Genomic DNA, 23,068 nt, shown 5'->3' with positions numbered 1-23,068 from the left:
GCCCGGCTGGCTGCTGCGGGCCGAGCCGGGGGGGTGGCGGGGGTCGGCGGCTGCGGCGCCCCTTTAAGGACGTTTCCTGCCCTTCGCCCCAGTAACAGCTGATTGCAGCGGACCGGGGGGCGGGGAACCAATGGGCTGCCTCCACGTCCCGCCCACGTGACTCCCACGCGCTGCCGCCGCCGCGCCATGCGGCGCTGCCCGGCGGGAGCCCCTGCGCCCTTAAAGGGGCCGCGCGGGGTCCGGCCACAGGACGGTACCCGGGCAGCCTCCCCCGCGGGCAGCGCCTCGCCCGGCGGCCCCGCGCCTGGCGGGAGAGCCCGGGCGGCGGCTGCGGGACGCGGGCGGCTCACAGGCACCGGGCGCGGGCAGTGCCCGGCCGCCCCGCCCCAGCCCCGCAGCCCGCGGGGACTGCGCTGGGCCCCGCGGAGAGGAGGGCAGGAGGGCCCCGGGGCGGAGGGGGGCGGCCTGGCCCCGCTGCCCTGCGCCGGCCCGCCCGGCACTCACCTGCCGCCGGTGGGGTCCACCTGCCGCTGCCCGCCGCGGGGACCCCTTTAAGGCCGGCTGCCTCGTCAGCGCGGCTCGCCCGACTCCAGCTGACAGCCCGGAGCGCCTTTGACGTCACGGTGACCTCAACCGGCGGCGGCGCTGCCGCGTCATGCCCCGCCGCCTGCCCATGTATAGGCACCGCGCCCCGGCCTTGCGTAACCCGCCCCCCCCTCCCCCCCCGTCCCGGCGGCCGCTGGAGGGAGCCCGGCCCCGCGTCCCGAGTGCGGCCCCCGCTGCGGCCGCCCCCGGTCCGGTCCGGGGGTAGCGGGGCTCGGCGGGGTGCGTGTCCCGTGTCCCCGCGCCCCCCGGGCACATGGCGGCGCGGCGGCCGCATGTGACCGCCGTCACCTGACCAACATGGCCGGGGCCCGCGCCGCCCCCGCCGCCCGCCGCGGCTGAGCCCGCCGCCGCCAGGTAACGCGGGGCCGCGGGCCGGGCGCTGCGGGGGCCCCGGGGCGGTGAGGGACCCTCCCCCCCCCTCCGGGGGGCAGTGAGGGCCCCCGGGACGAGTCCTCGGGGCCGTGGGGCCCAGCCCGCGCTCTGCCCCCCTCCACCCCCCCCAACTCCCCCGGTAGCACGGGCCCGGTGGGGGCCCGGGGCTGGGGCCCGGGGCCGGGGGCTGCCTCTCCGGCCGGGGCTGGGGACGTGCTCCTTGCTGGTGGGCAGCCTCTCGTGTCGTCCCCCCCCCCCCGCCCCCGGGGCTGCCTGTGCCCCCGGCCCCGGGGCTGCGGGGATGGGATTGCGTCCCCCCTCCCTGGCCCTGGGATTGCAGAGGTCCCATCGTGCCGCCTCCCCCAGCACCGGGGCTGCGGAGGTGCCATCATGTCCCCACCACCTGCAGAGGTGCCATCGCGTCCCTTTTACCGGCCCTGGGGTTGCAGAGGTCCCATCGTGCCCCCTTCCCCAGCCCTGTGGCTGTGCAGGTCCCCTCATGCCCCCCCACCAGCCCCATTGTGTCCCCCTCCCTGGCCCGGGGGCCGTGAAGGTCCCACCTGGTCCCCCTCCTTGGCTGTGCAGGTCCCATCTTGTCCCCTGCCACCCAGGGCTGGTCCCTTCTCAAGCCCCCACCCCTCCCAGATACAGCATCTTTTGAGCAAGCTCCTAAAACCAGCATTTTTTTCCCCGGGGAGCAATGGGGAAGTGAGACTTGCTGTGTGGCGTCTGCTTGGTGGGGGAGCTGGGGTTCCTGCAGGGACGGTGCCGCACTCATCCGCTCACTCGCAGCCTCTCTGGGCCATCTTTCTTCCAGCAGAAGCCGATATGGCCTGCTTCCTCCAGAGTGTGGAGAAGGACCTGAACATCGACCGCCGGCAGCTGGCCGCCGCTGCCGAGGGGACCCACGTTACCGCTTTCGTCCCGGTGAAATGGCTGGCGAGCCTCAAAGAGCGCCGGGTGCTGCCCGGCCTGTGCCCGCGGCCAGAGGGGCTGAGCGACGTGGAGGTAAGGACGTTCCTGCAGCATTCCGTGCAGAAGCTGCCTGCGGGCTGGACCCGGGTGGAGATCCACGGGCTGCGGAAGGACCGGCTGGCGTACCCGCTGCGGGTGCAGTCCCCCGCCTCTGACCAGCGTAACGGCAGCCTGGAGACCCTGCACGGCTTCATGCAGAGCGTCGCCTCCCAGAATTACCGAAACCTGTGGTGCCAGGCTCACCGCCTCCACGTGCAGCCGTACCGACACGCTGATGCGCCGCCCACCGTGCCGGCCCTGGATGCGCTGCGGGCCGCCCTGCAGAAGGCTTACAGCTGCCCCGTCCTTCAGGTGGGCAAGAGCGCGCCCGGTGCTTCCCCCGCCAAGGAGAGCGTGGCGGCCACCAAAGGGGTGCCCCCCTGCCCCAACGTGCTGCAGGCAGAAGCTCTGCTGGAGTCGGCCAACATGCTGTATGTTGTCTACCCTTACGTGCAGTACTGTTTGCATGACATTGTGACTTTCAGCCCGGCCAAGCTCACCAACAGCCACGCCAAAATCCTCTTCCTCCTCTTCCATGTGCTGCAGGCCATGAAGGCTTGTCACCAGGCGGGTCTGGCTTGCGGCGCCTTTTCTCTTCGGGATGTGGCTGTGGACGAGAAGCTGTGCAGCCGGCTCCGTGTGAACTTCAGAGGGTATGAGGGACCAAAGAAGGAGGAAGTGAATCTGGAGGCTGGTCTGGAACAAACGAGTGAGCAAGGCAGCACTGGCGTGCGAGGGCAGGAGGGGAGGTGCGCCGCCTGCCAGAAGGACCTCCGAGACCTGGTGTTACAGTGGGTACACGGGCAAGTCAGCAACTTTGACTACCTTATGCGTCTCAACAGTTTGGCTGGGAGGAGAATGGGAGACCCCAATTATCACCCGGTTCTTCCGTGGGTGGTGGACTTCACTACCAAAAACGGCAAGTTCAGGGACCTAAGGAAATCCAAGTTCCGACTCAACAAGGGAGACAAGCAGCTGGACTTCACCTATGAGATGACCAAGCAGGCGTTTGTTGCTGGTGGGTCAAGTGGGGAGCAGCTCCATGTCCCCCATCACATCTCCGATGTTCTTTCGGATATCACCTACTATGTGTACACAGCTCGGAGGACACCCAAGGCAGTGCTGTGCTGCCACGTGAGGTCCCAGTGGGAGCCCAATGAGTATCCAGCCAGCATGGAGCGCATGCAGAGCTGGACGCCGGATGAGTGCATCCCAGAGTTTTATACGGACCCTTCCATCTTCCGATCCATCCATCCGGACATGCCCGACCTGGATGTGCCATCTTGGTGTAGCTCCTATGAGGAGTTCATCGAAGTCCACCGCATGCTGCTTGAGAGCCGGGAAGTTTCTCAGGACCTCCACCACTGGATTGATCTCACTTTTGGGTACAAGCTGCTGGGGAAGGATGCTGTCAAGGAGAAGAACGTCTGCCTCCATCTAGTAGACAACCACACGCATCTGACGACTTACGGGGTTGTGCAGCTCTTCGACCAGCCGCATCCCAGGCGCATGGTGGGACCTGCCTACACACCTGCTGAAGCTCCAGCCATTGCCCGGCCTCTTCTCCAGAACATCAGGGAGACTGTGTTTTTGGAGGATATCCAAGGCCAGGTGACAGATGTGGTTAATGGGCTGGTCCTGGAGGCTACTCCTACTGAAACCACCTGGTCTGGGGAGAAAGCCATTGCTGGTGAGGATGATTTAGAGCAAGGCACAGAAGCCCTGGATTCGATTTCTGCTACTGGTAGAGCTGCTGAACAGCCCTGTGCCGCTGTGCCTTCAGCACAGCCCTCCACCCTCCCTGCTTATGCCACCGAAGGCAAAACCTCAGGTGTCCGACCTCTCCGTCGGAGCAAGGCAGGCGCTGTGGATCAGGCTGACATGAAGATCACGCTTCCTGAAGGCTTCAACCCACTCCAGGCTCTGGAAGAACTAGAGAAATTGGACAATTTCTTGGTTAAAGGCTTAAGCAGTGAGATGCAGCTAATGGAGCAGCCATGGAAAGAGACACCCCTGGGTGTCTCAGACCTCTTCCAAAGGGACATGCAAGCTTTGGGCATTCTGGTAGCTGAGATTATATTTGCACCAAGGATTCGTCCTTCGAAGCCTGACGCATCACTGTTGGAGCGGTTCCTGATGGTGCGTAATCTGTGTCGCTACCATCCCAAGGAGATCCCGGCCCCGCTCCAGCACGTGCTGCAAGTCCTGCTGCAGCTGAGCGTGCCGGTGGAGAAGCTTCTGAAGACCAGGCTGGGCAAGGACATGGTGCAGTTGTTTGAATACAAACCCATCTCCCAGGGCCTCCCCCCACCCTGTCCCATGCAGCTCCTCAGTCCCTTCAGCTCTATTGTCCCCTTCCCCACATACTTCCCAGCTCTGCACAAATTCATTTTCACCTATCAGGCAAAGAAGATAGAGGATGAAGGTCAGGGCCGGGAACTTGTTTTCCAGCTGTGGCAGCAGCTGGAGGGGATCCTTTCTGAAATCACTCCTGAAGGCTTGGAGATTCTTCTGCCCTTCATATTATCTCTGATGTCCGAAGAGAATACCGCTGTCTACGCAGCATGGTATCTCTTTGAACCTATAGCAAAATCCCTAGGTCCGAAGAATGCCAATAAATACTTGCTCAAGCCATTGATCGGAACATATGAGACCCCCTGCTACCGCCACGGCAGGTTCTACCTCTACACAGACTGCTTTGTTGCCCAGCTGATAGTGCGCCTGGGGCTGCAGTCCTTCCTCCTGAACCTGCTGCCGCACATCCTGCAGATTCTCGTTGGCATCGAGAGCTCACGGGAGGAGAGCAAATCCCTCCTTGGCGCGGCTGAAGATGATGAAAGTGGGGGGGAAAGCCCAGTGTCATGCGTGTTTGGGGAGGAGATCAAAATGGATGTGGAGCACAGCTCTGCTGCACTTGACCTCCTTGACTACACCTCTGGTGTCAGCTTCCATGACCAAGCTTACCTGCCCGAGAGCGAGGACTTCCAGAGCGGCCTCTATGTCGGGGAGTCCCTGCAACCTCAGGAGCAGGAATCGCTCAGCCTTGGGCGGCTGAGCGACAAGAGCAGCGCCAGCGAGGTGTCCCTGGGAGAGGACAGACCTGCAGACGGGGATTCCCAGAAGGACAAAAGCAGCTTGAAGTCGATGGACAGCAGCCAGGACCTGAAACAGAGCGAGGACTCGGAGGAAGAGGAAGAGGAGCATGATGAAGAGGAGCACGATGACGCTGCAGTTGATGCAGAGCTGACGGTGGCTGTGGATGCTGGTGCCTCTGTGGATGTCACCCTGGCTGATGACAGCAGCGAGCCAGAGGATGGAGAGGGAGAGGAGCTGCCGGATCACTCCGATGACAAAGAGCAGACAATACTCCTGGGTAAGACCCTGCTAGTATTGAGCCTTTCTGCTGAGCGTGGTAAAACAGTGAGTGGGAGAAGGGGAGAGCCTGGGAAGAAGTGGGTCCAGATTTGGGGGGTGTCTATGGTCCCAGCTTGGGGACAGCGATGAAACCAGTGTAAAAAGCCAGGTCTCTGCTGAAGCGTGTGGATCTGAGACCCAGGGAGCTGCCTGCAGGGCAGGCAGGGTCTGGGCAGCAGCCGGGTGATAGCTAATCTGCGCCGTGCCAGGCTCTGTCCTTGCGAGTGTTTTTGTTTTGCAGACACAGCCTGTAAGATGGTGAGGTGGCTCTCAGCCAAGCTGGGCCCTACCGTCACATCCCGCTTCATCGCCAGGAACCTGCTCCGTCTGCTCACGTCCTGCTACGTTGGTAATGTCTGCTCCTCAGACCCCAGGGTCCTGGGGTGGGCTGTGCCCCAAAACAGTCTGCTGGGTGCCCTGTGGCTTGGGTGTAGCCTGCTGCTTCAGCTCATGATGTTGTCTCTGGGCAGGCCCCACCAGGCAGCAGTTTGTACCGAGCAACGATGAGAACAGTCCCCTGAGTACAGGAAATATCTACCAAAAACGGCCGGTGCTGGGAGATCAGGTGTCCAAGCCAGTGCTGGCCTGCCTCGTGCATGTGGCGTACCTGTACGGAGAGCCTGTCCTCACCTACCAGTACCTGCCCTACATCAGCTACCTGGTTAGTATCACCTTTTCTCCTCTTCTTGCGTGCGTTGGGGCAAGAGCTGTCTCTAGGCACAAAAGGAGGATGCACAGAATAGTCCAGCCTCACCGGGAGCCTCCTGCATGGAAATCTGTGCTCGGCTGAGCTCCGTCTGGGCCAGTGTGGGCTGAGCAGCTCTTGCTGTGTTGGCTGAGAAGGGCTGTGCTGATGCAGCCAGAAGAGGCACTTTCACCCCCAGCCAGAAGTTCTGGTCCGCTTCCAGTGAAGCGCACGGCTGCGTACGTGGGCTTTGCTCTAAAGAGCAAGCCTTGGCCACCGTGGATCTGCATCGGGCTGCCGCAGCCCCTCCTTCCCCATTTCAGCTGGGGGCTTTCTCTGTCAGCCCTTTTGCTGGCACGCGCGAAGCCAGAGAAAAAGGTTTTCTTTTGCTTTGCTGGGTGAGCGTGCCAAAATGGAGCTGGCACAAGGATGGCTTTGTGATAATGGGCAGGTGGAGCAGCTTGGGCTGCTGTGGGATTGCTGGAGTGAGTGTTTTTAGAGGTCTGTATGGGTAGATAGGGGATGAGCTGGGGAGAAGCTAAAGGGAGGTTTTTCAACTGTATAAAAAAATACTGGCAAGACTTACAAACTTTTCAGCTTGAAATTCGTAGCTGAATAGCAAGAAGAAAATGTGTGTAATGCAGCTGGTTGAAAAACAAACCAATTTTTCATAAAAAATGGTTTTGAATGTTTTAAACAGGCTTATTTTTCATATTGCTCCCTTTTTAGTGGTTATAAACACTTTGGTTATGGATTCTTGTTTAAATGGAAAACTTCAATAGCTTTTTGATAATTTAAACGTAGAGGAAAAGAGGCCACAGCTGTTCATTTAAAGAAAACAAAAAGGCATTGTCAGTTTTTCCAGTGTTGAAGGGGAGATTTTTCAGGAGAAAAAATCCCATTTTTCAGCAAAATCATTCTCCACCCAGTTGCAATCATAGCTCCAGCTGTTCTGCTTTGCTTTACTAAACTTATTGCCTGGGGGCGCTTTGGGGATTAATACCCCCATGAACAGCATTTGGCAACCTGATATTAAACCGACGAAACTTGCGGGTCACAAATAGGATAAAGTCAATCCTTCTTGCAGGATTTGGCAGAGTGATATTTTGTAAGAGGAAGAGCTTCTGTGATGAGCTGGAAGATGGCAGGTGTACAAGAAATATAGTGGAAACTGGGAATTGTTTGTGGTTTTTGTTACTGGCTCTCTTTTCTCGGGTGTTTGATTTGTCTAGGAGTTAGGAAATAGGACAATCTAGAAAGAAATCTTTTAGTGTTGCTGCTGATGTTGTTACCTCTTTGGCATTGCTGTAACCAGCATCGGTATGTTGTCAGCAAAAAGGATGTGCTCTTCTGCTTAATGAAGTTATTAACAGCTGGGTTTCTCCAAGTCAGCAGCAGGTTTGCCCATAATTTGTGCTTGGATATTTCATGCAAGGACTGTTCCTCTGCAGTCTGTGCATCCAGGCTCAACATAGTGTGGGATGAAGACACTGATCCTCGCTTTAAGCTGCGTGTATCTAATAGGTTTCCCCTCTTCTTGAGCTGGCAAACGATGCTCTGCAGTGTCGAGGCTGATGATGCTGTGGGCCAGTCCGGGGTTGCCTCTCTCCCCTCTGAGTTTCCCAGCTGCAGGAGCATCCTGCAGGAAGATGCCCTCCAGAGCATGCGTGCAAGCTTGGGATGTCGTGCCCCGTTCTCTTCAGGCTCACCTCTTGTGCTGACAGCTGTCCGTTAGTTTTCAGGCTCATCCCTTGAGTGCAAGACACGAGTTGCTGTTGAGACTCGGTGCTCAGGTTCCTCTCCCAGGAGCTGTGACCAGCACTACCGTGCTGGGTTTTGAGGCTGAGCTTGGGTGATCCTGGGATCGCCCTTGATGTGTCCTGCTGGGGAGATGGTAGCCCTGGCACTGAAAGGTTCCTTTTGCAGGTTGCGCCCAGTGGCGGGTCCGGCGGTGGCCGGCTGAACAGTCGGAAGGAGGCAGGGCTCCTGGCTGCTGTGACGCTGGCTCAGAAGATTGTGGTGTGTCTCTCGGACGCCACGCTGATGGACATTCTCCCCAAGATCAGCCAGGAGGTGTTGCTTCCAGTGCTGGGCTTCCTCACTTCACTGGCCATCGGGTAAGCGCTGCAGCCTGCCGTGCCTTCAGCCAGGATTGGCACAACTCAAAATTGGAGATTTGGAAACGAATTCTGTGAGGGCCTTAACACTCCTGGGGTGGTGGGGCTGCTCCTGCCCTGATGTGCGCCTCCTTGCACTGGTACACAGCATGCATGTAGAGCTTATGCTGTTCAAGACCTTCTGATAACACAGATAAAGCAGGAAGCACGAAGCAGAGGAGGGGAAAAGGGATACGTGGAGGGCGAGCTGGTAATGGATGTCCTCTTCAGTTTCCCCAGTGGTGCCCAGGCCCGTGTTGTCCTGTGCGTTAAGACAATCAGCCTAATTGCCTTGATCTGCCTGCGGATTGGGCAGGAGATGGTGCAGCAGCATTTGAGTGACACGGTGAGAAACTTCTTTGGGGTGTTCTCACTGCTGCAGGAGCTTCAGGACCAGGTCAGTGATGTGGGAGAGGTCCTCCTGCCATCCCCCAGTACCGAGCCGCAGGAATGTGGTGGGCATACCTGCATACACCAGTATTGGTGTCAGCAGCATCCATCCCAGGCTGTGTTTGTGTAATTAATTATGTGGTGAGAGTGTCTGATCTTGGGTATCTTCCTGTTTTTTCTTGTCCAGGGGTTGACGGCAGAGTCACTGAACAGCTGTGAGGTGCCGGTGATGGAGGTGCCCCTCTTGGATGGGAAGCTGCTGGCCCTGGATCCGGCTGTGCTGGTGGAGTTACAGAAGGTGTTTAACCCTGAGATGGCCTACATCACCTACATCCCCTTCTCTTGCTTGCTAGGTATGGCTTGGCTACCATCTCCTGGGATTTGTGAGAGAGCTCCGTGCGCTGCGCACGCATGCTGGACCTGAATTTAGGAGAAGTCAGAGGGCATAGGGCTGCTGGGGGAAACCCACAGCTTCTACACTGTGGCTTGGTCTGCTTGTTGGGTCAGGAGCCCACCAGGCTTCAGGCTGCATTGGCTGGGAGCAGCCTGTGGCTGGCTTGTGGGGGACGTGTCCCAGCCCTCTGCTGACTCTTGTTCTGTTGGCGGGGGGGTGGGGATGATGATGATGATGGGGAAATTCCTTTCCTTGGAGCTACATTCTCTCTCTTCAGGTGATGTTATCCGGATGGTTGTGCCCAACCACTCGCTGGTTGAGAAGCTGGCCAGCCTCTACCTGGAGAACGTGAACCCCAAGAGCCTGCAGGTGGTTAGCCTGGAACAAACACTGAGTACAGTGGGCTCAGACCAAGATACACGAGGGACCGAGCCCTTCTCTAGCCACCACGAGGACAGTCACTCTGGTACTTTTGGGAGTGTGCTGGTAGGGAACCGCATCCAGGTCCCCGTGGACACACAGCGTGAGGGTCTTGGCTTGCTTCGCCTCAGTGCTGGCACTGATGGCTTTATTCCCAGCTCATCCAATGAGGAGAATGCCCTGAAGCATGACCTTCCTCGCAGCACCCACATGCTGTGTGGGAACTGGCTGGCCTACTGGCAGTATGAGATTGGGGTGAGCCAACATGACCCCCGCTTCCATTTCCACCAGATCAAGCTGCAGAGTTTCTCAGGGCATTCAGGGGCCATCAAGTGCGTGGCACCGCTCAGCAGCGAGGACTTCTTTCTTAGTGGCAGCAAGGACAAAACTGTCCGCCTTTGGCCCTTGTACAACTACGGGGATGGCACCAGCGAGGTGCCACCGCGCTTCACGTACGCCGAGCACAAGAAGTCAGTTTTCTACGTGAGCCAGCTGGAGGCATCGCAGCACGTGGTGAGCTGTGATGGGACCATACACATCTGGGACCAGTTCACAGGTAAGAACGGAAAGGGTGAGTGCTGGCTGGAGTGAACTGGTCCAGTCCTTAAAGACAGAGGGGCCATGCTGAGTTTTGATGGCTCCTCTTAAACAGCGCAGAACTGGGGATTTGCTGTGTGCATTCTCCGTACATCTACTGCTGTAACTTCTCTGTTATGTTTCCACAGGCAAACTTCTCCGGACCTTTGATGAATTAGACAGCAAAGTCCCCATCACGGCTGTGAGCACCATGCCACCTCCCTATCACAGCATCTCCGTGGCCAGTGCAGACTCCGTCCTGCGTTTCATCGATCACAGGAAGCCAGGACTACAGGTAGGGAGTCTGGCGCTCTGTGAGCCACCCACCTCCATCTGTGTGCTTAACGATGGGATCATGGCTGGCCCAAAGCCAGCTGTGATGCCTCCATGAAAGCCAGCTGGGCCTTGTCCCCTAAATGCTGGATCCCCTAGATCTTCACCTCCCCAGTAGCTGGTCTCTCTCTCTTGCAGCACGAGTTTCGCCTGGCCAGTGGGGTGAGCGCTGGGCTCATCCGCTGCTTGGCTGTCAGTCCTAACGGGCGCAGTGTTATGGCTGGCTTCTCCTCTGGTTTCATTGTGCTGCTGGACACCAGGACAGGACTCATCATGCGGGGGTGGCCTGCCCATGAGGGAGATATCCTGCAGATCAAGGTGAGAGGTTCAGCTGGGATCAGGGTGGGGGGCCGCTTCGTTGGGCATCATCTATCCTCTGAGGTTGTGTGGAGCATCCTTCTGGCATGTGCTGTTTGGCAGGGCTTGTCTGCCCCATCCTCTGGGCGTTCGTCCATCCCTTGCTGTGTCCCTAAGAGGCTGCTCAAGCTCTCCTGCCCCATGGTTTGTGCTGCGGGCAGCTGTTCTTGGTCCAACCTGTGTTAAACGGAGATCAGCCCTCCCAGGTGCTGGTCCCTGCCAAGCAGGTCTGCAGCAGGGGCAGGGAGGAGACACATCTCCTGTGAAGAAGCGAATGTGTTGCTTTCTCCGCAAGGCTCTCAGCCCCCTGGGAGAGCGTCGCTCTAATGAGTAACCCTTGTCCATATTTACCCACCCTCAGGGAGCAGCACTGGGGCTCCAGCGTCCTCGACCCAAATGCAGGTTAAACAAAGTTCAGCGGTGTGGGTTGTTTACCCTCTCATTAGCTCTGCTCATAAGCAGCTCCAGGCTTTTCCTACCCTCGGCAGTATTTTCTACCATGAGAGAACCTCCCAATTCCTTTTCCTGAGAAAGAAAATAATTTGGCAGGTGGTTTATGGAGAGGGAGACCACTTGATAATCTCTTTACCCACTGCAGTAGTAACAGATGATAAATTAGTTGTGTTGAGTGTCAGGATGTTGTTAAGAGACACAGCCCATCTCTTGGATAATTTGATAGCACTAGAGGAGGTTGCCAGCTACCAGAGAGTCCTGTAGCTTGCAGTGTCCACCTGAATGCCTTGTTAATACTGCTCAGTACCATCACTTGTTTGGAAATGGCTGGGACTGTCCCAAGGGATTGCGCTGCAACCGTTGGATTATTGACAGCTACCTGCTAATCTCATTTGCAGGATGAGATTGGGAGTTTTTACTGCAGCAGTGTTGGTTCACTGGCCTTTCCTCTCCTGCAGGCTGCAGAGGGCAACGTGCTAATCAGCTCCTCTTCAGATCATTCCCTGACTGTCTGGAAGGAACTGGAGCAGAAACCTTTGCACCACTACAAATCTGCATCTGAACCCATCCACGCATTTGACCTCTATGGCAACGAAGTGGTCACTGGCACTGTGGCCAACAAGATTGGTGTCTACTCCATGCTGCAGTCCTCAGCTCTGCCCATCAGCACGACCAAGCTGAGCTCAGAGAATTTTCGGGGTACACTGACCAGCCTGGCGGTGTTGCCCACGAAATGCCATCTCCTGCTGGGCTCGGACAATGGCATCATACGTCTCCTGGCGTAGTGACCCCCAGCCCAGGAGCTGGTGGCTGTCCCACAGTGCTGGTGGTAGAGCTGAAAGCCAGCAGCGTCGCTTACGGAGGAGGCAGAGTTAGATGTTTCTGAACAGAGGATGCAGGGGGGAGGTGTACTTGTTAGTGAGCACTCGGTAAAGCATCTCTAACCTCTTTCTGTATCTTTAGAAAGAAAAAAGCCATAACTGAGAAACCTCCACTGCTGCTGGGAGAAATGCTGAGCGTTGTAGGTCACTGTCACCCCTGCAGGGAGGCCTGGAGCTTTCCATACCATGTGTGCCTGATCCGCAGGGGACTGTGAGCTGCTCTCCAGAGTAATATGGACCACAGGTATCCTCCCTCCTTCAGTTAAGGGGTAAGAGGTACCCCTTGACAAGAACACAACAGTATAGCTACTGCCATGTGCACTTACCCTTCACTTCCACTCCTGAACAGTCTTACTAGGATAGCATAAGCTGGGCCTGGGAACTGCCACCTTCGGAGCTGTGTGGTGCCGGGCATCTCCTCCTCCTGTGGTCTGTGTTCAAAGCCCAGAGGATGTACTCTATTAAACTTTAGGTTCTGCCGGCTGAGTTAGAGCCTGTATGGGAGGAGGAGAGGTTAACTAGAGCAATTCTGCTGCCTTACTGGTGCCAGGGCAAAGACTGGAAGAAAGTCAGCCAAGGCGCAAACCCCATCTGCTCCACCAGTTCATTTAGGAATGGGCTGCTGCAGATGGACAGTTTGGGATGGGAACGTGACCCTCTAGGGAGGCCAGAACTAGATGCTTCTGTGAGGATTTTGGCTTCTGGAGCAGTAGGGTAGGGATGGACTGTTGTTTGTTCCTGCCCCAGCAGCACTACATCCTGTGAGTATCTCAGGGGTGAGGAATGCCCTGTGTGCCACGCACTGGCAGTGTTTCTCAAGAAATCCTCCTAATCCTCTCCTTTGTGCTGGTCAGACTCCTGGGGAAGACAGGACAGCAAAAAGGTGCTCAGTTTTGTCCCCTCCTGCCCTCGCAGGGTGAGACCCAGGAGGCATGATCCAGCATGGTCTCCTCCTGACCTTCCCTTTGGGACAGCACCGTCTGTTCCCACTCCAAAGGCAAGGAGAGCGCTCTTTGACCCAGCAGTAGGAGCAGTTGCCTCACTTCTATTGCAGCCCTTTTCCCATCCATCCTTCAGCCTAGTCAGAGCCAGTATCAGGAGCGGGAAGCTCTTAGAGGGAAGCTCTTAATCTGGGGCAGAGGCGGAGCCTGCTGTGGGTTGTCCTGGGAGGGAAAAGGGTTTTCATCCAGCTGCTGGTTCATCTGAGCCACTTGCAGTTGGGAAGGCTGCCCCCCGCTTCCCGGGAGGGTGGGGAGGTGAGCCCTTGCTATCTCCTTCCCTACCCAAGGGGAGCTCTCAGTCCTGTGTTGCCTATTAACCATTTGCAATAGATGTAAATATTTACTTCTAATAAACTCTTTGAAAGAGATGCGGAGATGGGTGCGTGGGGAGGTCTGTGCTGGAGGGGCCTGGGTGCGGTGCGGTACAGGGCTGGGCATGCTGGCTGCAGCTCTCCTGCTCTGGCAGCCAAAGCTAAAGCTCTGCGTTCGGGCACCTCTCATGTTCCTGGGTGAGCTGGAGGAAGGGATGCTGTGAAGATGCCCTGGATGTAAGGTAGGACTCTGCTGCACAGGGACTTGGATCTGCTTTCCAAGGGGAAGTAGCTCCTCATGTTGCAGCGGCATGTCCCAAAGTAGCTTCTGGTTGCAGAGCTCAGACCTGTCTCCTTTCCACTCCTTCCCAGTATCTGGAGTGAGTTTGGGAACAAAGAGCTGCTGTAAGGAATGGATGGCTGCAAGCGCTACGATCCCATTAGCATTCCCCACTGCTCCTTAGTGACTCCTCTCGCACTGAAGACATGGACAGAGCTGGGAAGGATCACCATTGCTTCTGCATATGGCACAAAATCACACAGGACAGGACTGCTGGAATTCTGCCCATCCCTGAGACTCTTCCTCCATGCTGCAGCGGTGCGTGCGTGCCATGGAGCCCGGCACCACGGCCAACTCCCCCGGCAGGGCTGCGGTGCGTGCTGTGCCCCGGGGGAGGTACCAGCTGGTCTTGGCTCAGCCCAGCCTGAGCATCGCTGCCTCCTGCTCGGGTATGTGGCCACGGGCCCTTGGGCACCTGCTGTCTGTTAAAACCGATGCCTCGCGCTTGCTGCAGCAGAAGCAGCTGGGATACAGGGAGTAAATATCTGGGGTTTTCTGCAAAGAAAATTCCAAAACAAGAACGAGCCCTGTGGCAATAAATACCAAACCCTACATTTTCACTAAAGGTTATGAATAAAAGAGCACATTCCCAGCTCAGGGAGTATATGTAAAGCACAGCCACTACTAGGGATGACTGACTTTGCATGTTACTTCTGCTGATGGGACTTTTGGAGCTGGTAAACTCAGTGTTAACATTGTCTTGAGGGTACAGCAGCCCAAAGTGTCTCCCCGTCTCCAAATGCATCACAAATTCACTCTTATCCCCCAAGCAAATGGTTAAGCGGATGCTGTAGGTCAATATTTGCCTGTGAAATTCTCAAATAGGGGGTGGTGCCGAAGGTCAGTGCCGGTGGGTAGGAGGGGTGGGCTGGACAAGAGACTGTTTGCCCCACGCAGAGCTACTGGCTGGGGTAAAGCAGGTGCCAGCTCCAACGTGGATACGAACAACCTCAGGTAAGGGGCAAATAAATGAGGATTTGACAGTAAATTGGGGCTTCTCCAATAATCAACAGTGTCTCTCTGGGAAAGGGGGGTGAATTTGTCAGAGGGTTAGCGGATGGGCACCACCAGGGAGGAAAGGGTTGTTGAGAGTTATATGTGGCTGCAGGATTTGGGAGGAGAGGGAATGAAACGGCCTCAAGTTTTGCTTCTTTCACTTGGCAACTAGGGTCACAACCCAAAAGTTTCGGGTGAAAGCAAGGACTGCTCGGGGAGTGGAAAGCAGCACTAGGAATTAAGTGTATGGCAGCTCTGCCAATGGCTGGGCTTTGGCAAGGAGGCTTTATGTTAAGAAGAAGATAGGTTATTTCTGTTTGAAAGGGAAAAGTGGCTGGGTGAAGGGTGGCTGGGGAATGGGTGGGGTTACATCCATGGCCCTGGAAGCCCTCCTCCCGCTGTCCCATACAGGAACCAGAGTGCGGGGGTGGAAGAGGCTGGGTTTGCCAGCAAAGGGGGAAGGCCAGTGCTGGAAAGGGGAGGACTCTCTGTTCCAGGACATATTGCTGAGAAACTGCTCTGGTATTGCATTTTCTACCTGCAAAGTCCCTCCCAGACAGCACTTGCTGAGTGCCTGCAGCCCCTCTGAGGCAGGTTAGTATCCCTTCTCCCAAGAGCCCAGGGCGCAGCTGAGGATGCTGTGCCCATACCTTGGTGGTTTGCACAGGAAAGAAGCAGAGGCTCTTGTCTTCTTCCAGAGGCACCGCGTGTGCAGGACTGATTAGGGAAACACCATTTGCAATCCAGAGAAATTAGGGCGATAAGGTCAGAAATGCAGGATCCAAGCCGGAGAATGTCATGTAGGAACCTGGCTGTGGTTACAGCTCTGCTCCGGCACGGGTCCCTGTTCCTCTCTCATTTTGCTGCCTTGGCATTGGACCCAGGAGTCCTGTGTTGTTTCTTTGCAGCATTGTTCATCTCCCTATTGCTTTCTGCAAGCTCCTGCGCCAACCTGTTTGGCCAGGTTGATTATTTTCTCCCTGTAGACCTGAATAGGCTCAGCTTGCTGCTGCCAGGCAGCTGGAAATAACTTCTCTCTCGGCTGGTCCTTCTGTTCCAGAAATATGATGTTCCTCTGGGGTCTGTTGCTGCTCTGCCTGTCTGCTCTGCACAGTCACCTAAGGGTAAGTTGCTTCACTCCAGCGATGGTGGGGGCCTCTGCAGCGTGAGCACAGCCCTCTCCCCAGCCAGCAAAGGGCAAGGGGAACGAGGTGGCTCTCCTGCACCATTCCATGGGGCAAATACCACCTGATGCTTCTGCGTGAGAAGTCCTGGAAGGCAGACTGGTGGAGGACACTGCTCTGCTATGGGGTTAGCCTATGCCCCAGTGCAGCAAGGTTTCTAATCTTTTTCCCAGATAAAATAGTTGTGGATATTCTCATGATTCAAGGGGATTTCTGTAGAAAATCTTTGTAAACTTGGCTTCAACTCTATTTAGTGACCATGACCTTCAGGGGTTAACAGGAGGTTGTTTAATAACAGCTTTTTTTCTTCCCATTTTAAATCTGGATCCCCGTCAGATCTGAGATTGCAAAACCGCACTGCTCACTCTCTAGAGGATACATTACTTTGTACCCTTCTGGCCTGGTCCCTTTCTAAACAAATCCAGCATTTGCACTCTCTCCCAGCTCCTGCTCACTTCCACCTCCCCTCAGGGGACCCTGCTGCCTCTGGGTCTGCATCCTAAAGCCCTGCCCATGCTCTAGCCATGTGAGGACTGCTACAGCCAGGCTGGTGCCAGTCTCTGACCTGGCCTCAGGGGAATGTGTTAGGAGTGGGAGCAGAGAAGACTGACTCTGGGAATTCAGAGGCAAGTATCTGGGACCTGACTTCGTTTCTTTCTTGGGGTTTTTTTTTTCCCCCTACAGTTTTCTTCAGCACATGTCATTGAGCAAAAGCATCTCTTCTTAGACAAAGATGGGGAGCTGAAGGTAAGCAATGACTGGTTCCACCCAAGGGCACTGAAATTATGCTGTAGTATTTGCAATGGGTTTCCAGCTTGTCCTGAGATAGGATGAGTCCAGGCAGCGTAATCTAGCAGTGCCAGTGCAATAAGAAAGTCCATCTTTGTGCAGGCTTCCCTCCCCGCCTCACTCTCTGCTGCTGCCAACACTGTGCTCCTTCGTGTTGGAAGCTCCAGTCTAAATAACTGGGCAGCGTATGGAGTAAGCATCGGTAGCTGGTGTGTACAGGGACTGGCAGGTGGATTATTTAATTTCTGATTGACAAGGGAAAGATGAGGAAAACAACTGGCTATGAGGGTGACAGGGAGAAAGACCCATAGCTGAGGCTACCCATCGAGCTTGGCTCTGACAGTGCAGTGCTCCTGCAGTAGAGGAACATCATCCGGATGCCAGTGGGAACAGAGAGATCTGAGCAAAAAAGCATGTGCTTAAGACCATGCAAATGTGAGGACAGTAGCAGCAGTGCTATAGGCTAAAGCTTAGAAAACTGGAAAATGAGGAATTTGGAGAGAAAAGGGATGGACTAGAACAGACAAGTCAAGAAGAGACAGGTGCCTGGAGGAGGATTTGAGCCAAAAAGATCAAGGCTGTGACAGCTGTAGAGGGTGCTGACCGATGCACGAGGCAGATTGGCAGTCCTAAAATATGTGAGAGGACGTGGTGAAATCAAGGTTGAGGATGATGGATCTATAAACGGTGAAGGCACGGGAGATGTGCTGAGCAGGTGGTGGTTCTCGCCCTCAAAGCATGCCTGTTGGGCTCGTTTGCCTGGGGCAGGCCCTGAGAGCAAGTGGAGGAGGAACCACGGCAAGACCCTCACTCAGTCCATTTTCCCAGGATACAAGACCTTCTGTTTTCCATACTCATTGAGGTGCTTTCAACCTCAAGGTTAAAAGGCAAACTGAAGCAAATACACCACCAGAGTAGAGAAGCTGGAGAGTTTTCTCAACCCATTTAGGTGTGCAGTAAAACCTATGAGGGAAGGTAATGCCGTGCTCCTGCTTTCCCAGTGCTATCCTTCTCGTTTCTCCCCAGGATGTGAAAAGCGCTGGAGTTGTGCAGCCTGCTCTGCTGGGAGCCATCCCAACCCGGCCAAATGCAGAGCTGGAAGACTTTACCTATGACAGCTTCCAGGACATTGATGGACCCGTGTTACCTTTCACCACCACCCTGCCAGGCATGAGGAATGACTGGAACCCAGACAATGAAGCCATAGCTGGGGCTGTGGGCTGTCATGAACAGCAACCATCTGGGGAAATTGCCTCTTCTGAAGAGGAAAGAGAGGCTGAAGATAAAAGCTGTGAGATGACTTGGAAGAAGAGCCAGAGGCTAGCAGATGGCTTGATGAGATTCAGCATCGATCTCCTGAAAGAGGTCCAGCTGGAGTCCAACAGAACCAATGTGATCCTGTCACCCCTCTGCATCGCCCTCGCCTTGTCTCACCTGGCACTGGGTAACTTCTTAGTTACAAAAGCACAGTTTCCTGCCCTTCCCTGTTCCCCCTCCTGGAGGCACTTAGGAACCAATGTGCAAAATGCAAAGATTAAATACAGCACCTTCCACTTAATCTTACTCCTGCAGCTTTAACTGGGTACAATTACAATTGAGGCTGCCCTCCATGGCCCTGCTGAGGCTCCTACTCTCAGGTTTATCCAGCCTCTTTTGTAAGGCACAGTATGTTTCTAACAGGAGGCAGCTAGAGTAACGTCCCTGTTTTCCACTACATGGGCATGACCTAACAGGAATAGGACTTTGCTTTTTAGGAGCAGCAAATCAGACAGAGAAGCATTTGCTGGAGGCGATGCATCTGGAGTCAGTGCCCTGTCTCCACCACATGTTGGGCACCCTTCACAGAAGGATCGCAGAATCCACCCTTAGCCTTGCGTCGCGTCTGTACCTGCAGAAAGGTGAGAGCTGGCATGGGGGGGTCTGTACTGGTGTAGAATAAAACTCTCGGTGACAGAGAGCGATGGAAGCACACTGCCATACTGGGAGATGTCTCTTTCCCTAAGCACTCCTCCTGGGGAGTGTCATGCCACTGGCTGAGCCACTGAGCAAATTTTTTTCAACGTATGATGACTTCATGTAGAATTCTTCCCCTCTGCCAGGATTTGAGGTGAAAGAGAAGTTCCTGGAGGATTCAGAGAAATTCTATGGAGCAAAGCCTGTGACCCTTTCTGGGATCAGTGAGGATGACCTCGTAGCCATAAATGAGTGGGTAAAGGAAGCAACTAATGGGCAAATACCCACCTTCCTACAACAACTCCCTGAAAACACAGTGATGCTCTTGCTCAGTGCAATCCATTTCCACGGTGAGCTCCACAGGCCTTACTTTTCAAGAGGAATAGTTAGAAATCTACTAGTTTTCTGCAAGCACTGTAGCTGAATGGCATCTCTTTTCATTGCTTCCTGCTAGTCAATCTGCTTGTTCTTTTCTTGTACATCTGCTGTTCCTCTTGCTTAGATTTCTTTACAGTAATGATTCCCAACTGCTTCACATGTGCTAAAAATGTTACTTGACAGCAGAGCCAGAATGCAGCCTGCAGTATTTTTGCCTCCTGGTTCAGGATCCCAGACAGTGGCACATCACTGCTCATCTTAACCAGGTCACATGCAACTCACTACACACCAACCACAGAGCTCGGAGGCAGCTTCTGCGGATTTCTTTCTGACTACAGCACAGTGGTCAGATACATCTTCCTCTTCTAATTCCCTGAGGGTTGTGCGTCAAAACACAGACCAAACGCTTCCTTCCAGTGTAAATCTGCAAATGTTTTAGCTTGGTCTTGGAGCACCGTTTCAGTCTACGCAGCACAAAGGCAATACCCTTCATTTTTCAAAGCGCAAACATCCATTACTTTATCTTCATAGCCTTCAGTAATCTCCCACGCTGAGGTATGAGGATTAAGCCTCGTTCTTTTTGTTATTCCATAGTCCCTCTCTGGAAGATAAGAGCTTCCTGCTGTTAGGGCTCTTCCAGCCTTGGTAATGACTTCACTGTATTTCCACTTGCCTGGTCACTGTCTGCCTTGTTGGAGAACTCATGATGGGAGGAGTGTCAGCTAGGCAGTTTCTGTTTTCCTACCCAAATTTAACTTTGTTGGTTTCTAAACTTTTATTTTGAAAGGGTTTTGGAGGAATAAGTTTGATGCTAGCTTCACTGGGCCAGATGTATTCCACCTTGACGACGAGTTCGTGGTCCCAGTTGAGATGATGAAAGCCCAGAAGTACCCCCTGAGCTGGTTTACACTGGAGTCCCAGGACATTCAGGTAGGGCTCTATTAGGAGCACTACAAGTTTTGATTGGAATTTCCTCTTGCTATGGTATTTTACTGACTGCAAGTATCCTCTCCAAAAAACAAATGTCTTTTAACAGGTATAGCACACAAAAATTTAATAAGCATCCTTTGTCCTTGCTTCTAGCAAGAATGGTGAGTCTTCATTCTCAATCTCTAGGAAAAACCACAAAGAGGTATTCCCACTAAGTGGGAATTAATGGAGTTTTAAAGCCCTGAGTTAAAGATAAATGGAAAGGAATTCCCTCAGACAATGTACTGTTGGAGCCTTTCAGAATACGGCTACTGCCAGAGTGGGTACAATGTTTGTGCATGTGGGCTTCCGCCATGTGTTCAGTCTTTACCAGTCAGTGGCTAAATACTAAAATCTAATGCTGTTATTCCAACAAACTTTCTCCTCTGAAGAAATCAGATACCTCTTTCCCACCAGGCTGTTTTCATTCGATAGCTAGACTGGCTCTGTAGACCAATTAGAAAAAGCATCACTTTCTGGACTTCCCTTCCTCTTCCCTAAATTATTCTGGTTGGTTTTATTTCCAGGTGGCCAGGTTTCCCTTTAAGAGTAACATGAGTTTTGTGGTCATTGTACCAAACCAGTATACTTGGAATACCTCTCATGTGCTGGAGAACTTTCCTTATAAACAAGTGTGCAGGCTTTTCCCCAAAGAGGTACCCACCACAGTGAAGATCCCCAAAATAAAACTGGACTACCAGCTGGAACTCAACAAGGTTCTCAGTCAAATGGGTAAGGCCTCTAACAGGATTTGCACAGAATAAGCGAAGCTGATCAATCTATATGGCATCTGTTCGCTGACACTAAAAACTGCCATCCTTGTTTCTAAAGCTGTGCCTCACAGCTTGCTCCAGATAACATCCAAACTCTTTCATCTCTTATCCCTCTCCTCCTCCTCCTCCTTACTCTTTGCTTGCCTAGCACCAAATGTTTTGCTCCAACAAGATGATACTATAGAGAAGGCAGCATTCACAGTTCCTCACAATCTTTACGAGTTCTTCCTATTCCCCTATTTGTAGCCAAGACCAACTTCCTCTCGTGCATCAACGTCTACCACTTACTTTTTCATTTAACATAGCATCCAGGACATAGAAATTGCCAAAAGAGAGAATGCAGATCACAAAACCTGGAACTGAGAGCTTACTGAAATAAAACACCATGCACTGCATTTCCAGATGAGAATAAATTAAGAGTTCACTTTGTTTTGCAGAATTACTTAAAAAAATAACCTCTCTAAAAGTGTTTCTAGCCTAGCAAGAAAGAGCCTTCAGACTTGCCGCTGCTTTTTAAGGAAGGCTTTAAGTTCTTACACTACTATTCTAAAAGAGATGGACAAAGCTTGTGAAAACTGTTCTGGTTTTGGCACCCTCAGCTCTTCGTACAGAGAGGGACTAGGGAACATGGCTGGACTGCAGCTTTTGTTGCTGTTGCCTGCCAGTTTTCCAGTCCTCCATGGTGGACAACACATGTAGCAACAGATTAGGGAATTGCTTTCTTCGGACAGCTTTGAGAAAAATCAGAGCTGGTGGCACCAACTGGGAAAGGTTAACTTAATCTCATTTCTCTGTAGGCCTCCAGGAGCTGTTCACAAGCCCAAATCTCCAGAAGATCACAGATGATCCTGTCTTCGTATCCAGTATACAGCATCAGTCTACCCTGGAGCTTAAAGAAGATGGGGTGGAAGCATCTGCTGCTACCAGTGTTGCGATGTCACGCTCGGTCTCTGCCTTCAGTCTTGACCGGCCCTTTGTCTTCATTATCTCTGAAGATGAAACAGGCATCCCACTTTTTATAGGCAGTGTCCAGAACCCTAACCCCAATGCTGCTCCCCAGATAAAAGAACTACGGGACTCACATGAAGCAACAGATGTCAATGAGTACCCCATGCCCAAATAAGAGAGGAGCAGAGCCTAAGTGTTCTGGGACTGCTACCTGACCCTTTGGACCAGCTAAGAGAGGCCTCCTGTCCTTGGAGACCTTCCTCTGAGGCCACAGGAGGCAATCCCTTGCTGCTTTCCTTTACAGATCCCTAGAGACCAGTCCTGGGATAGCTCATTCCAGCCTTGATGAGCTTCTCCAGGCTGGGGTTCCCCTCTGTTGAACCTGAAAAACTTGCTCTGCCTGGATTTCTCTTCCAGGACTGAGAGCCCTGGAAGGGAGACTTCCTTGTCCCCAGACTCTTATTAGAGTCTTTATTAAGCTCTTAGAGTCCCCCGTAGCCTGGAATCATCATTAGCATCTGGCAGCTTGGACAACAGCCAGACATATTAATATGGCTCTTCCTTCCACAGTTCCTGTGAACATGTCTCCCTCAAAGTGTTCCTCTGAAAACGGTCTGTACCCACCCAGAAAATGACCTCTAGATCAACTGGACTAGTAACCAGTTGTCTTCTCTAGGATGCGTCACAGCCATTTCCAGGCACAGGCTCTTTTCAAAGATTCCTTTTTCCCACCCCTCGGCTATTTGGGACCTGATGTGGGAGGGTCTGCAGTGGGAAACCCCTTTGGATCCTTATCTCCAGCCCTTTTCCTGGGAAACTCTAGGTTCTTGGGTAACGCTAGATTTTTCAAGGCATATTTTATGAAGTGTTTTTTAGTAATTTTTATGTTGGCAGAATAATAAAGAGTAAAGCAGAATATATTTGCTTAAGGTGTTGCGTTAAAAGACCCAACAGAGAAAGGAAAAAGTCACGCAACTTGAATAATTGCAAAGATTGGGAGGAAGAAAGTCTGGGTGTGACAGAGGGAAAGATAGGAAGCGCTCTTGCAAAGGATCTGCTTTTTGCTACACCTCATCACAGAGGACAACAGGGGCTGTGAGGTGAAATGGCTAATGTAAAGACTGTCCGAGTCCAATAAGCTTTGGGCATCTCACCTGCAGAGTGTGCAGCGAACACTCACTGGGTCAGAGCTGGCTTTGTGAAATGGGCAGAATTCCTTGAATTAGGGCATGAGCTCAGTGGCATAGGGACAGGAGGGTATTTTGCCTGTGAGCAGCAATGCAGTGATAAGAGGGATGTGACAGTCCTTAACCCTTCTCTTGGGCAAAACCTGACAATTACTGGTATCTACTAGGAGGTTTAAAGGTGCTGATCT

The 23,068-nt window shown here is 53.8% G+C and overlaps 2 protein-coding genes across 3 annotated transcripts; both read left to right on the top strand.

Annotated features, from left to right (window-relative positions):
* Positions 1-1,789: 1,789 nt before the first annotated feature.
* On the top strand, positions 1,790-13,418 carry WDR81 (WD repeat domain 81). 2 transcript variants are annotated; one of them, XM_075719761.1, is made up of 11 exons: positions 2,405-2,423; positions 2,539-5,365; positions 5,648-5,755; positions 5,877-6,067; positions 8,018-8,208; positions 8,479-8,644; positions 8,825-8,990; positions 9,309-10,007; positions 10,177-10,322; positions 10,499-10,678; positions 11,629-13,418. In XM_075719761.1, exons 2-11 carry the CDS (start codon positions 2,542-2,544, stop codon positions 11,953-11,955), a joined length of 4,998 nt encoding a protein of 1,665 aa, XP_075575876.1. In that variant the 5' UTR covers positions 2,405-2,423; positions 2,539-2,541; the 3' UTR covers positions 11,956-13,418. The 2 variants fall into 2 exon arrangements, with proteins under 2 accessions (XP_009489582.2, XP_075575876.1); XM_009491307.2 differs by having other exon boundaries at positions 1,790-5,365.
* Positions 13,419-14,072: 654 nt separating this feature from the next.
* On the top strand, positions 14,073-22,488 carry SERPINF2 (serpin family F member 2). The gene is made up of 9 exons (XM_009491304.2): positions 14,073-14,092; positions 15,760-15,823; positions 16,568-16,630; positions 17,699-18,116; positions 18,427-18,570; positions 18,772-18,975; positions 19,791-19,933; positions 20,500-20,704; positions 21,543-22,488. Exons 2-9 carry the CDS (start codon positions 15,764-15,766, stop codon positions 21,866-21,868), a joined length of 1,563 nt encoding a protein of 520 aa, XP_009489579.1. The 5' UTR covers positions 14,073-14,092; positions 15,760-15,763; the 3' UTR covers positions 21,869-22,488.
* Positions 22,489-23,068: the final 580 nt, after the last annotated feature.

Source organism: Pelecanus crispus, chromosome 12 (assembly GCF_030463565.1).
Source record: "Pelecanus crispus isolate bPelCri1 chromosome 12, bPelCri1.pri, whole genome shotgun sequence".
NCBI lineage: Eukaryota > Metazoa > Chordata > Aves > Pelecaniformes > Pelecanidae > Pelecanus > Pelecanus crispus.
The sequence above is the reverse complement of the archived record's forward strand: the minus strand, read 5'-3'. Positions and strand labels throughout refer to the sequence as shown.